The sequence below is a fragment of the Passer domesticus genome, chromosome 5 (assembly GCF_036417665.1).
Source record: "Passer domesticus isolate bPasDom1 chromosome 5, bPasDom1.hap1, whole genome shotgun sequence".
NCBI classification, from domain to species: Eukaryota; Metazoa; Chordata; class Aves; order Passeriformes; family Passeridae; genus Passer; species Passer domesticus.
This window is the reverse complement of record NC_087478.1, coordinates 89272-102906: the sequence shown is the minus strand read 5'-3', so window position 1 is coordinate 102906 and position 13635 is coordinate 89272. Positions and strand designations below refer to the sequence as shown.

Below are 13635 nucleotides of genomic sequence, written 5' to 3'. Positions count from 1 at the left end.
ATCCCAGGAAAAGCAGGAATTGAATTAAACAGAAATGCACATCCCAGGAAAAGCAGGGATTGAACAGAAATGCACATCCCAGGAAAAGCAGGGATTGAATTAAACAGAAATGCACATCCCAGGGAAAGCTGGAATTGAATTGAACAGAAATGCACATCCCAGGAAAAGCAGGGATTGAATTGAACAGAAATGCACATCCCAGGAAAAGCAGGAATTAAACAGAAATGCACATCCCAGGGAAAGCAGGAATTGAATTAAACAGAAATGCACATCCCAGGAAAAGCAGGGATTGAATTGAACAGAAATGCACATCCCAGGAAAAGCAGGAATTGAACAGAAATGCACATCCCAGGGAAAGCTGGAATTGAATTGAACAGAAATGCACATCCCAGGAAAAGCAGGAATTGAATTAAACAGAAATGCACATCCCAGGGAAAGCTGGAATTGAATTGAACAGAAATGCACATCCCAGGAAAATCTGGAATTAAACAGAAATGCACATCCCAGGGAAAGCAGGAATTGAATTGAACAGAAATGCACATCCCAGGGAAAGCTGGAATTGAACAGAAATGCACATCCCAGGAAAAGCTGGAATTGAATTGAACAGAAATGCACATCCCAGGGAAAGCAGGAATTGAATTGAACAGAAATGCACATCCCAGGAAAAGCAGGAATTGAATTGAACAGAAATGCACATCCCAGGGAAAGCAGGGATTGAATTAAACAGAAATGCACATCCCAGGAAAAGCAGGGATTGAACAGAAATGCACATCCCAGGAAAAGCAGGAATTGAATTAAACAGAAATGCACATCCCAGGGAAAGCTGGGATTGAATTGAACAGAAATGCACATCCCAGGAAAAGCTGGGATTGAATTGAACAGAAATGCACATCCCAGGGAAAGCAGGAATTGAACAGAAATGCACATCCCAGGGAAAGCTGGGATTGAATTGAACAGAAATGCACATCCCAGGGAAAGCAGGAATTGAATTAAACAGAAATGCACATCCCAGGGAAAGCAGGAATTAAACAGAAATGCACATCCCAGGAAAAGCAGGAATTAAACAGAAATGCACATCCCAGGAAAAGCAGGAATTTAAAACAGAAATGCACATCCCAGGAAAAGCAGGAATTTAAAACAGAAATGCACATCCCAGGGAAAGCAGGAATTGAATTAAACAGAAATGCACATCCCAGGAAAAGCTGGAATTGAACAGAAATGCACATCCCAGGAAAAGCTGGATTGAAGCCCAGCCTGCTGCAGGGCCGGCAGCTTCAGCACAAATCAGGCCCTGGCTATCCCAATTTTCAGGGTTTAACTGGAGCAGTTTTCCCACAAACCCCAACTCTGCTGCTCCTGGGGTTTCAGGCAGTTCTTGGGAATTTCCTGCATTTGTGGGGGAACACTTCCCTGCTCTGGGTCTGCTTCCACTGCCAAAGTGTTTGCAGCTCTTTAGGTTTCCCAGGTATTAGGTTGGGAATATTCCACATTCCCCAATTATCCAGGTATTACAGTGGGAATCTTCCACATTCCCTAATTATCCAGGTAATAGGGTGGGAATCTTCCATGTTTCCCAGGTATTAGGATGGGAATCTTCCCCATTCCCAAGCTATCCAGGTATTGGGGTGGGAATCTTCCACATTCCCTAATTATCCAGGTAATAGGGTGGGAATCTTCCATGTTTCCCAGGTATTAGGATGGGAATCTTCCCCATTCCCAAGCTATCCAGGTATTGGGGTGGGAATCTTCCACATTCCCTAATTATCCAGGTAATAGGGTGGGAATCTTCCATGTTTTCCAGGTATTGGGGTGGGAATCTTCCATGTTTTCCAGGTATTGGGGTGGGAATCTTCCATGTTTTCCAGGTATTGGGGTGGGAATCTTCCATGTTTTCCAGGTATTGGGGTGGGAATCCTCCCCATTCCCAAGTTATCCAGGTATTAGGGTGGGAATCTTCCAGTGGGAATTTGGGTTTAAAATATTAAATTAAATGTTTGCAGTCAGTCCAGCACCTGGAATCCCAGGCTGTGCCCTCCATGTCATGGAAAGAACCCCAAAATCCCAATCCTGCCTGGAATTCTGCACAGTGCATTAATTGGGATGTGCTGTGTGACAAGAAACCTGCCCCAGTGCTGGGGATTTTTTTTTTTTCCTCCCTGCTGCCTTCAGGAATTCCATTTTTACCTGGATGTTTATGGGAGCTGTGTCCTTTTCATCCATAAAAACAAAACCACAGCCAGCCAGGTTTATGGGAACAACGTTGGCACGGGAGAATTTACACTTTAAATAAAGGAGGAGAGAGCTGTGCTTATTCCTGGATGAGGAAAAAATCAGGATTTGCATGGAGCTGCTCTTGGCCTGAGCAGTTTGTGCCATGGAGTGAGGCTGGGGCACAAATCCTTGGACATGGATGCAGGGAGGAGATGCTCCTGGAGAAAACTCCTCATCTGGGACTCCTGAGCCCAAGGAAGGGTTTTTTTTCATTCCCAGTGTGTTCCCCACCCTGTCTGCCCTTGATTTGCTTTCCCCCAAGGAGCCAGGCAGGATTTGGGATGGGGATCAGCAGAATGGATCCGTGGCCTGATTGCAGCTTGGGGGAGCTGCACAATGCAAATATTGATGGAATTACAATGCAAATATTGATGGAATTACAATGTAAATATTGATGGAATTCCAGCTTGCCTGCTTCTCCAGCTGAGCCCTGCCAGGCCCTTCCTGGAATCCTCCTGGAATCTTGGAGATGCTCTTGGAATTCTCCTTTTTATTGGAATTTGGGTTGGGTTTGTGCAGAATCTGGGCAAAGCTGGAGTTCTGTTTGTGTCCCAATTCCTGGCAAGGAGGGGTGCCAGTCCCAGCTGGTCCTGCTGCCCCTCACCCTGGGCTGGGCACGGAGATGGGGGATTTGGCAGCTTTTAAATGGTTAAATATGGGATTTTTTAGGCTTTCTGGAAAGAAAACTTCCGTGGTTTGTGGGTCCTGGAAGGAGCTTTTCCCACGGATTGAGGCGATGTCCCAGACCTGAATTTCTTGCCTGTTTTTATCCCTGCCAGGGGCAATAGTTGCTTCTGACAGGGATAAAATGATTTAAAAATCTTTAAAAGGATTCCTGCAGAATTCAGGGAAATTCCCACCTGGGCCGTGTTTGTTGGGATTTGTGAGCTGTGGGATGGGGGCACAGAGGAAAAGGAGGATTTAGGGCAAATTCCCAATCCAGAAAGTGACACAGGAGGGAAAAGGAGGATTTAGGGCAAATTCCCAATCCAAATAAATGGCAAAACAAAGAAAATGAGGATTTAGGGCAAATTCCCAATCCAAATAAATGGCAAAACAAAGAAAATGAGGATTTAGGGCAAATTCCCAATCCAGAAAAGTGGCACAGCAGGGAGAAGGAGGATTTAGGGCAAATTCCCAATTCCAAGGTCTGGACTCAGCTGTTCCTGCTGGGAGCCCCCCCTGCCCTGTGGGCAGATCCCAAAGGATTCCCAGGCCAGGAATGTTGGGATTCATGAATTCCATCCCTGATCCATGTTTAGTTTGTGGCCACTTCCAAAAGGTGGCACAGCAGGGAAAAACAGGATTTAGGGCAAATTCTCAATCCAGAAAGGTGGCAGAGCAGGGAAAAGAGGATTTATGGAAAATTCTCAATCCAGTAATTGGCACAGCAGGGAAAATCATGATTTATGGTAAATTCCCAATCCAGAAAGGTGCACAACAGGGAAAAAGAGGATTTAGGGCAAATTCTCAATCCAAATAAATGGCAAAACAAAGAAAATTAAGATGTAAGGCAAATTCCCAATCCAGAAAGGTGGCACAGCAGGGAAAATGAAAATTTAGGGCAAATTCTCAATCCAAAAGGTGGCAAAACAGAGGAAAATGAAGATTTATGGCAAATTCCCAACCCAGAAAGGTGGCACAGCAGGGAAAATGAGGATTTATGGCAAATTCTCAATCCAAATAAATGGCAAAACAGAGAAAAAGAGGATTTATGGCAAATTCCCAATCCAAAAAGCAGCTCCCAGGTCTGGACTCAGCTTTTCCTGGTGGGCAGATTCCAGAGCATTCCCAGGCCAGGAGTGTTGGGATTCATGAATTCCATCCCTGATCCATGTTTAGTTTGTGGCCACTTCCAAAAGGTGGCACAAGAGGGAAAAGCAAGATTTAGGGTAAATTCCCAACCCAGAACGGTGGCACAGGAGGGAAAAATAGGATTTAGGGCAAATTCTCAATCCAAATAAATGGCACAGCAGGGACAAGGAGGATTTAGGGCAAATTCTCAATCCAAATAAATGGCAAAAGAGGGAAAAAGTGGATTTATGGCAAATTTTCAATCCAAAAAGGTGGCATAACAGGGAAATGAGGATTATGGGCAAATTCTCAATCCAGAAAAGTGGCACAGCAGGGAAAAGGAAAATTTAGGGCAAATTCTCAATCCAAAAAGTGGCACAGCAGGGAAAAGGAGGATTTTTGGCAAATTCCCAATCCAGAAAGGTGGCACAGCAGGGAAAAGGAGGATTTATGGTAAATTCTCAACCAAAAAGTGGCACAGCAGGGAAAATGAAAATTTCTGGCAAATTCTCAATCCAAATAAATGGCAAAACAGGGAAATGAGGATTTAGGGCAAATTCCCAACCCAGAAAGGTGGCACAGCAGGGAAAAGGAGGATTTTGGGCAAATTCCCAATTAAAAAAGGTCTGGACTCAGCTTTTCCTGCTGGGAGCCCCCCCTGCCCTGTGGGCAGATCCCAGAGCATTCCCAGGCCAGGAATGTTGGGATTCATGAATTCCATCCCTGATCCATGTTTAGTTTGTGGCCACTTCCAAAAGGTGGCACAGCAGGGAAAAACAGGATTTAGGGCAAATTCCCAATCCAGAAAGGTGGCAGAGCAGGGAAAAAGAGGATTTATGGAAAATTCTCAATCCAGTAATTGGCACAGCAGGGAAAATCATGATTTATGGTAAATTCCCAATCCAGAAAGGTTCACAACAGGGAAAAAGAGGATTTAGGGCAAATTCTCAATCCAAATAAATGGCAAAACAAAGAAAATTAAGATTTAAGGCAAATTCCCAATCCAGAAAGGTGGCACAGCAGAGAAAATGAAAATTTAGGGCAAATTCTCAATCCAAATAAATGGCAAAACAGGGAAATGAGGATTTAGGGCAAATTCTCAATCCAAAAGGTGGCATAACAGAGGAAAATGAAGATTTATGGCAAATTGCCAATCCAAAAAGTGGCACAGCAGGGAAAAGGAAAATTTATGGCAAATTCTCAATCCAAATAAATGGCAAAACAGGGAAAAAGAGGATTTAGGGCAAATTCCCAATCCAAAAAGCAGCTCCCAGGTCTGGACTCAGCTTTTCCTGGTGGGCAGATCCCAGAGCATTCCCAGGCCAGGAGTGTTGGGATTCATGAATTCCATCCCTGATCCATGTTTAGTTTGTGGCCACTTCCAAAAGGTGGCACAAGAGGGAAAAGCAAGATTTAGGGTAAATTCCCAACCCAGAACGGTGGCACAGGAGGGAAAAATAGGATTTAGGGCAAATTCTCAATCCAAATAAATGGCACAGCAGGGACAAGGAGGATTTAGGGCAAATTCTCAATCCAAAAAGTGGCAAAACAGGGAAAAAGTGGATTTATGGCAAATTTTCAGTCCAAAAAGGCGGCATAACAGGGAAATGAGGATTATGGGCAAATTCTCAATCCAGAAAAGTGGCACAGCAGGGAAAAGGATTTATGGTAAATTCTCAACCAAAAAGTGGCACAGCAGGGAAAATGAAAATTTATGGCAAATTCTCAATCCAAATAAATGGCAAAAGAGGGAAAAAGTGGATTTATGGCAAATTTTCAATCCAAAAAGGTGGCATAACAGGGAAATGAGGATTATGGGCAAATTCTCAATCCAGAAAGGTTTCACAGCAGGGAAAATGAAAATTTAGGGTTAAATTCTCAATCCAAATAAATGGCAAAACAGAGAAAAAGAGAATTTATGGTAAATTCTCAATCCAGAAAGGTGCACAACAGGGAAAAGGAGGATTTTTGGCAAATTCTCAATCCAAAAAGTGGCACAGCAGGGAAAAGGATTTATGGTAAATTCTCAACCAAAAAGTGGCACAGCAGGGAAAAGGAAAATTTATGGCAAATTCTCAATCCAAATAAATGGCAAAACAGAGAAAAAGAGAATTTATGGTAAATTCTCAATCCAAAAAGTGGCACAACAGGGAAAAGGAAAATTTATGGCAAATTCCCAATCCAAATAAATGGCAAAACAGAGAAAAGGAGGATTTAGGGCAAATTCCCAATTCCAAGGTCTGGACTCAGCTGTTCCTGGTGGGCAGATCCCAGAGCATTCCCAGGAAAGTTGGGATCGATGAATTCCATCCCGGGTTCCTCCCGTTGAGGTTTTGGGCTCCTGGACTCTGCAGCCCCACTGGAAATTCTTTTTTTGGGATGGATTCTCCACTCAGGCTGGGGGCGGGGCAGAATTCCTTTAATGTGATTTATTTGATCATTTTTTATGGGATAAAAACGAGTGTTTGGAGCTTGAGTTGAAGTTGGCAGCTGGAAAAGGAAATTTATCTTTGGATTCAAGCGTGGGGCACATTGTAGGGCTTGAAACGTTTCCAGATTTATTCTGAATAAAACTTTTCATTCAAAAAATTGCTCAAAATAAATTCATATTTTATTCTTTCAAAATTAATTTTATTTATTTTATTTATTTCACAATTTAATTTGCAACTCAGAACCAAAAAAAAAACTCTCTTAAATCCAGAAATGTGGAAAAAACCAAACTTTCTCCTCCTAAACCTCACCTGAGGAGTTTTTTAGGAGACCAGGGGCACCAAGAGGAGAATTAATTGCTGTATTGGTGGAAAATTTCAATTATTTCCTCCCTGGCTCACAAGTGTAGATTAATGTCGTGATGTCAGGCTCATGGAAAATCTCTGTTGGGAAAAAAAAATTAAAAATAAAAATAAATATAAATATAAATATAAATATAAATATAAAGTAAATATAAATATAAATACAAATATAAATAAATATAAATACAAATATAAATATAAATATAAATTTAAATTTAATATAAATAATAGTAATATAATATAAATTTATTATAGTAATATAATATTAATATAAATTAATAGAAAACATTAATATTATAGTAACTATATATTAATATAAAATTAATGTAGATATAGATTAATATGAAATTAATATAAATATAATATTTATGTTTACATATAAATATAAATATAAATATAAATATGAATATAAATATAAATATAAATATAAATATAAAGTAAATATAAATACAAATATAAATAAATATAAATACAAATATAAATTTAAATTTAAATTTAAATTTAATATAAATAATAGAAATATAATATAAATTTATTATATTAATATAATATTAATATAAATTAATAGAAAACATTAATATTATAGTAACTATATATTAATATAAAATTAATGTAGATATAGATTAATATGAAATTAATATAAATATTATATTTATGTTTACATATGAATATAAATATAAATATAAATATAAATATAAATATAAATATAAATATAAATATAAATATAAATATAAAGTAAATATAAATACAAATATAAATAAATATAAATACAAATATAAATTTAAATTTAATATAAATAATAGAAATATAATATAAACTTATTATATTAATATAATATTAATATAAATTAATAGAAAACATTAATATTATAGTAACTATATATTAATATAAATTAATATATATAGATTAATATGAAATTAATATATATATAATATTTATGTTTACATATAAATATAAATGTAAATATAAATGTAAATAAATATATGTACACACAAATATATATATATATATATATAAAATTTCTATAGAAAAATATACAGAATATATTTTAAAAATCCAATGTTAAACTTAAATTTGTGTTCAGATTTGCCCTTCCAAAGCCACTTCATCGGGTGGGGGAGCTTCCCTGAATTCCCTGACTCCAGAATTCCCTGGAATTTGAGGGAAGGGAGCCCAGGCTGGGAATGGTTCTTGTTTATTTTAAAAGTTATTTATGGCTTTGGGTCCTCGTTCCTTAAATTGGAGATTTCTCATGTGAAAAATACATTTATTCAATAAGAAATGTATTAAAAAATAAATTTACAAAAAATAAATTTGCAAAAAATAAATTTACAAAAAATAAATTTGCAAAAAATAAATTTACAAAATTTACAAAAAAATAAATTTTCAAAATTTACACAAAATACATTTATTCAACATTTATTCAAATTTTCTTTATTTATCAATAAATTTATTCAGAATTTATTGTTTTTTTCCTGCTGATTTCCCTGTGTTTCTCCCTGCAGGATTCATGAATAAAATCTTCCATCCCAACATTGACGAAGCGTGAGTAAATCCTTTTTCACTTTGGAGTTAAACCCTCCAAAATTCCATTTATTCTCCCATTTTTTGGCTTGTGTGGAGCTTCCCTGGCAGTAAAATCCCAATTTTTTTCCCTCTTGGGAATCTGGAGTTGCTTAAAGACCACGGACAGGAATAAATCCTTTATCCCAGCCCTGGGAGGGCCTTGAGCAGGGATTGCTGCACTTCCCATGGTGTTTTTGCCATGTTAATTCCATTTTTCCCTGTGTTCCAGGGATTTTTGCACTTCCCAGGCTTTTTTGCCATGTTAATTCCATTTTTTTGCAGTGTTAATTCCATTTTTTTGCAGTGTTAATTCCATTTTTCCCTGTGTTCCAGGGATTTTTGCAGTTCCCAGGCTTTTTTGCCATGTTAATTCCATTTTTTTGCCATGTTAATTCCATTTTTTCCCTGTGTCCCAGGGATTTCTGCACTTCCCAGCCTGTTTTTGCAGTGTTAATTCCTTTTTTTTTGCAGTGCTAATTCCATTTTTCCCTCTGTTCCAGGGATTTTTGCAGTTCCCAGGCTCTTTTTGCTGTGCTAATTCCATTTTTTTGCAGGGCTAATTCCATTTTTTCCCTGTGTTCCAGGGATTTTTGCACTTCCCATGGTGTTTTTGCTGTGTTAATTCCATTTTTTCCCCGTGTTCCAGGCCTTGAGCAGGGATTTTTGCAGTTCCCAGCCTGGTTTTGCCATGTTAATTCCATTTTTTTGCAGAGCTAATTCCATTTTTCCCTGTGTTCCAGGGATTTTTGCAATTCCCAGGCTGGTTTTGCAGTGCTAATTCCATTTTTTTGCCATGTTAATTCCATTTTTTTGCCATGTTAATTCCATTTTTTTGCAGTGTTAATTCCATTTTTTCCCTGTGTTCCAGGGATTTTTGCACTTCCCAGGCTTTTTTGCCATGTTAATTCCATTTTTTTGCAGTGTTAATTCCATTTTTTTGCAGTGTTAATTCCATTTTTTGCAGTGTTAATTCCATTTTTGCAGTGTTAATTCCATTTTTTTGCAGTGTTAATTCCATTTTTTTGCAGTGTTAATTCCATTTTTTGCAGTGTTAATTCCATTTTTTGCAGTGTTAATTCCATTTTTTACTGTGTTAATTCCATTTTTTGCTGTGTTAATTCCATTTTTTTGCAGTGTTAATTCCATTTTTGCAGTGTTAATTCCATTTTTCCCTGTGTTCCAGGTCAGGAACTGTTTGTCTAGATGTCATCAATCAGACCTGGACAGCTCTCTACGGTGAGTTGGGCATTCCCTCCCTGCTGATGATCCAGGCCACTTTTTCCTTTAATTTTGGTTTTTTTACTGAATTTGAACCTCCTCCCTGAGCCAAAATCTTGAGAAAAATAAGATTTTTTACAGCTTGGGAGGTGATGCTGCAGAGGGGTTTCCATGGGCTCATTTCTGGTTAAAAATCTGATTTTTTAGAGATAAACAGCTCAGTTTAAAAACCAAATTAATTTAAAATAAAACTTAAAGAAAGCTGGAATTGTCAGAAGGAGCAGAGCTGTTGAAAAATGGGAATTTCAGATATTCCAGGTGTGTTTTGTGTTAGAAATCCAGGGGAATTTGGACAAAAAATCCTTCAGGTTCTTCCCTGGAAATCTGATTGGAGCTGGAATTCCTCGCTGGAATTGTGGAATTGCCAGTGGGGGAGGGATGGGGATTTTTGGGAGATCAGCTTCCCCAAAAAAAAGGAGAAATTAAATAATTCCAGTGGTTTTGTGCCCTGGAATTCCAATTCCTGCTTGGAGCTGCTGGGGGCCTGAATTCCCTCTAAAATCCAACCCAAATCCCAAAGAAATGCAAAAATGGGGGAATAATTCCTTCCCTTTTTGGAGTTTTTAAATTCATTTAACGCAGAGCTGGCAGAAGATCTGGGGGAGAAAATTCCAGCAGCAGCCAAGGTGGGAAAATCCTGGAACAGACCCCAAAAAATTCCTGAGTTCACTCCTGCTCATTCCCTGGGGGGCAGCAGCTCCTCGGGGAAATCCCTGCAAAATTCCTGCTGGAGCAGCTGGAAAACCAAATTTGGGGTTGGATTCGTGGTGGGCACCTTCTGCTGGGAGGTTTTGGGGATTAAAATCAAATTTAGGGGTTTGAGAGGAGGTTCCTTAAATAAAAAAATCAAATTTAGGGGTTTGAGAGGAGGTTCCTTCAATAAAAAATTCAATTTCTGGGTGTCCTGTGAGCGTGGGGCACCTTCTGCTGGGATGTTTTGGGATTGAAACCAAATTTAGGGCTTTGAGAGGAGGTTCCTCAAAGGAAAAAATCAAATTTAGGGGTTTGAGAGGAGGTTCCTTCTATAAAAAATCATTTTCTGGGTGTCCTGTGATCGTGGGCACCTTCTGCTGGGATCTTTTAAGGATTAAAACCAAATTTAGGGGTTTGAGAGGAGGTTCCTCAAAGGAAAAAATGAAGTTTAGGGCTTTGAGAGGAGGTTCCTCAAAGGAAAAATCAAATTTAGGGGTTTGAGAGGAGGTTCCTCAAAGGAAAAAACCAAATTTAGGGGTTTGAGAGGAGGTTCCTTCTATAAAAAATCATTTTTGGGTGTCCTGTGAGCGTGGGGCAGCTTCTGCTGGGAGGTTTTAAGGATTAAAACCAAATTTAGGGCTTTGAGAGGAGGTTCCTTCTATAAAAAACCAAATTTAGGGGTTTGAGAGGAGGTTCCTTCTATAAAAAACCAAATTTAGGAGTTTGAGAGGAGGTTCCTTCAATAAAAAATCAAATTTAGGGGTTTGAGAGGAGGTTCCTTAAATAAAAAACCAAATTTAGGGCTTTGAGAGGAGGTTCCTTCTATAAAAAATCAAATTTAGGGGTTTGAGAGGAGGTTCCTTCTATAAAAAATTCAATTTCTGGGTGTCCTGTGAGCGTGGGGCACCTTTTCTGGGATGTTTTGGGGATTAAAAACAAATTTAGGGGTTTGAGAGGAGTTTCCTTCAAGGAAAAATCAAATTTAGGGGTTTGAGAGGAGGTTCCTTCAATAAAAAATCATTTTTGGGTGTCCTGTGATCGTGGGCACCTTCTGCTGGGATCTTTTAAGGATTAAAACCAAATTTAGGAGTTTGAGAGGAGGTTCCTTCAAGAAAAAAATCAAATTTAGGGGTTTGAGAGGAGGTTCCTCAAAGGAAAAAATCAAATTTAGGGCTTTGAGAGGAGAAATAAAAAATGATTTTTGGGTGTCCTGTGAGCTTCTGCTCAAACCAAATTTAGGGGTTTGAGAGGAGGTTCCTCAAAGGAAAAAATCAAATTTAGGGGTTTGAGAGGAGGTTCCTTAAATAAAAAATAAAATTTAGGGGTTTGAGAGGAGGTTCCTTCAGGAAAAAATCATTTTCTGGGTGTCCTGTGAGCTTCTGCTCAAATCAAATTTAGGGGTTTGAGAGGAGGTTCCTCAAAGGAAAAAATCATTTCTGGGTGTCCTGTGAGGGTGGGGCACCTTCTGCTGGGAGGTTTTGGGGATTAAAAACAAATTTAGGGGTTTGAGAGGAGGTTCCTTCTATAAAAAATCAAATTTAGGGGTTTGAGAGGAGGTTCCTTAAATAAAAAAATCAAATTTAGGGGTTTGAGAGGAGGTTCCTTAAATAAAAAATCAAATTTAGGGCTTTGAGAGGAGATTCCTTAAATAAAAAAATCAAATTTAGGGGTGTGAGAGGAGGTTCCTTCTATAAAAAATGAAATTTAGGGGTTTGAGAGGAGGTTCCTCAAAGGAAAAAATGAAATTTAGGGCTTTGAGAGGAGGTTCCTTAAATAAAAAGTCAAATTTAGGGGTTTGAGAGGAGGTTCCTTCTATAAAAAATTCAATTTCTGGGTGTCCTGTGAGCGTGGGGCACCTTTTCTGGGATGTTTTGGGGATTAAAAACAAATTTAGGGGTTTGAGAGGAGGTTCCTTCAAGAAAAAATCAAATTTAGGGGTTTGAGAGGAGGTTCCTTCAATAAAAAATCATTTTTGGGTGTCCTGTGGTCGTGGGCACCTTCTGCTGGGATGTTTTGAGGTTAAAACCAAATTTAGGAGTTTGAGAGGAGGTTCCTTCAAGGAAAAACCAAATTTAGGGGTTTGAGAGGAGGTTCCTCAAAGGAAAAAATGAAATTTAGGGCTTTGAGAGGAGGTTCCTTCTATAAAAAATCATTTTTGGGTGTCCTGTGATCGTGGGCACCTTCTGCTGGGATCTTTAAGGATTAAAACCAAATTTAGGAGTTTGAGAGGAGGTTCCTTCTATAAAAAATCAAATTTAGGGGTTTGAGAGGAGGTTCCTTAAATAAAAAATCATTTCTGGGTGTCCTGTGAGCTTCTGCTCAAACCAAATTTAGGGGTTTGAGAGGAGGTTCCTTCAAGGAAAAATCAAATTTAGGGGTTTGAGAGGAGGTTCCTTAAATAAAAAATCAAATTTAGGGGTTTGAGAGGAGGTTCCTTCTATAAAATATCATTTTCTGGGTGTCCTGTGAGCGTGGGGCACCTCCTGCTGGGATGTTTTATGGATTGGAACCAAATTTAGGGGTTTGAGAGGAGGTTCCTTCAAGGAAAAATCAAATTTAGGGGTTTGAGAGGAGGTTCCTTCAGGAAAAAATCATTTCTGGGTGTCCTGTGAGTGTGGGGCACCTTCTGCTGGGATCTTTTAAGGATTAAAACCAAATTTAGGGGTTTGAGAGGAGGTTCCTCAAAGGAAAAAATCAAATTTAGGGCTTTGAGAGGAGAAATAAAAAATGATTTTTGGGTGTCCTGTGAGCTTCTGCTCAAACCAAATTTAGGGCTTTGAGAGGAGGTTCCTCAAAGGAAAAAATCAAATTTAGGGGTTTGAGAGGAGGTTCCTTAAATAAAAAATAAAATTTAGGGGTTTGAGAGGAGGTTCCTTCAGGAAAAAATCATTTTCTGGGTGTCCTGTGAGCTTCTGCTCAAATCAAATTTAGGGGTTTGAGAGGAGGTTCCTCAAAGGAAAAAATCATTTCTGGGTGTCCTGTGAGCGTGGGGCTCCTTCTGCTGGGATGTTTTGGGATAGAAACCAAATTTAGGGGTTTGAGAGGAGGTTCCTCAAAGGAAAAAATCAAATGTAGGGGTTTGAGAGGAGGTTCCTTCAAGGAAAAACCAGATTTAGGGGTTTGAGAGGAGGTTCCTTCTATAAAAAATTCAATTTCTGGGTGTCCTGTGAGCGTGGGGCACCTTCTGCTGGGATGTTTTAAGGACTGAAACAAAATTTAGGGGTTTGAGAGGAGGTTCCTT

At 38.7% G+C, this 13635-nt stretch overlaps 1 protein-coding gene across 1 annotated transcript in view; it reads left to right on the top strand.

The window, feature by feature from the left end:
* The window catches only part of UBE2H (ubiquitin conjugating enzyme E2 H), a 70878-nt gene that overhangs the window by 47915 nt on the left and 9328 nt on the right, over nt 1–13635 (top strand). The window contains exons 4-5 of the mRNA XM_064421625.1: nt 8363–8402; nt 9607–9659. Coding sequence (XP_064277695.1) covers nt 8363–8402; nt 9607–9659 — 93 coding nt within the window. The remainder of the gene's footprint in view (nt 1–8362; nt 8403–9606; nt 9660–13635) is intronic.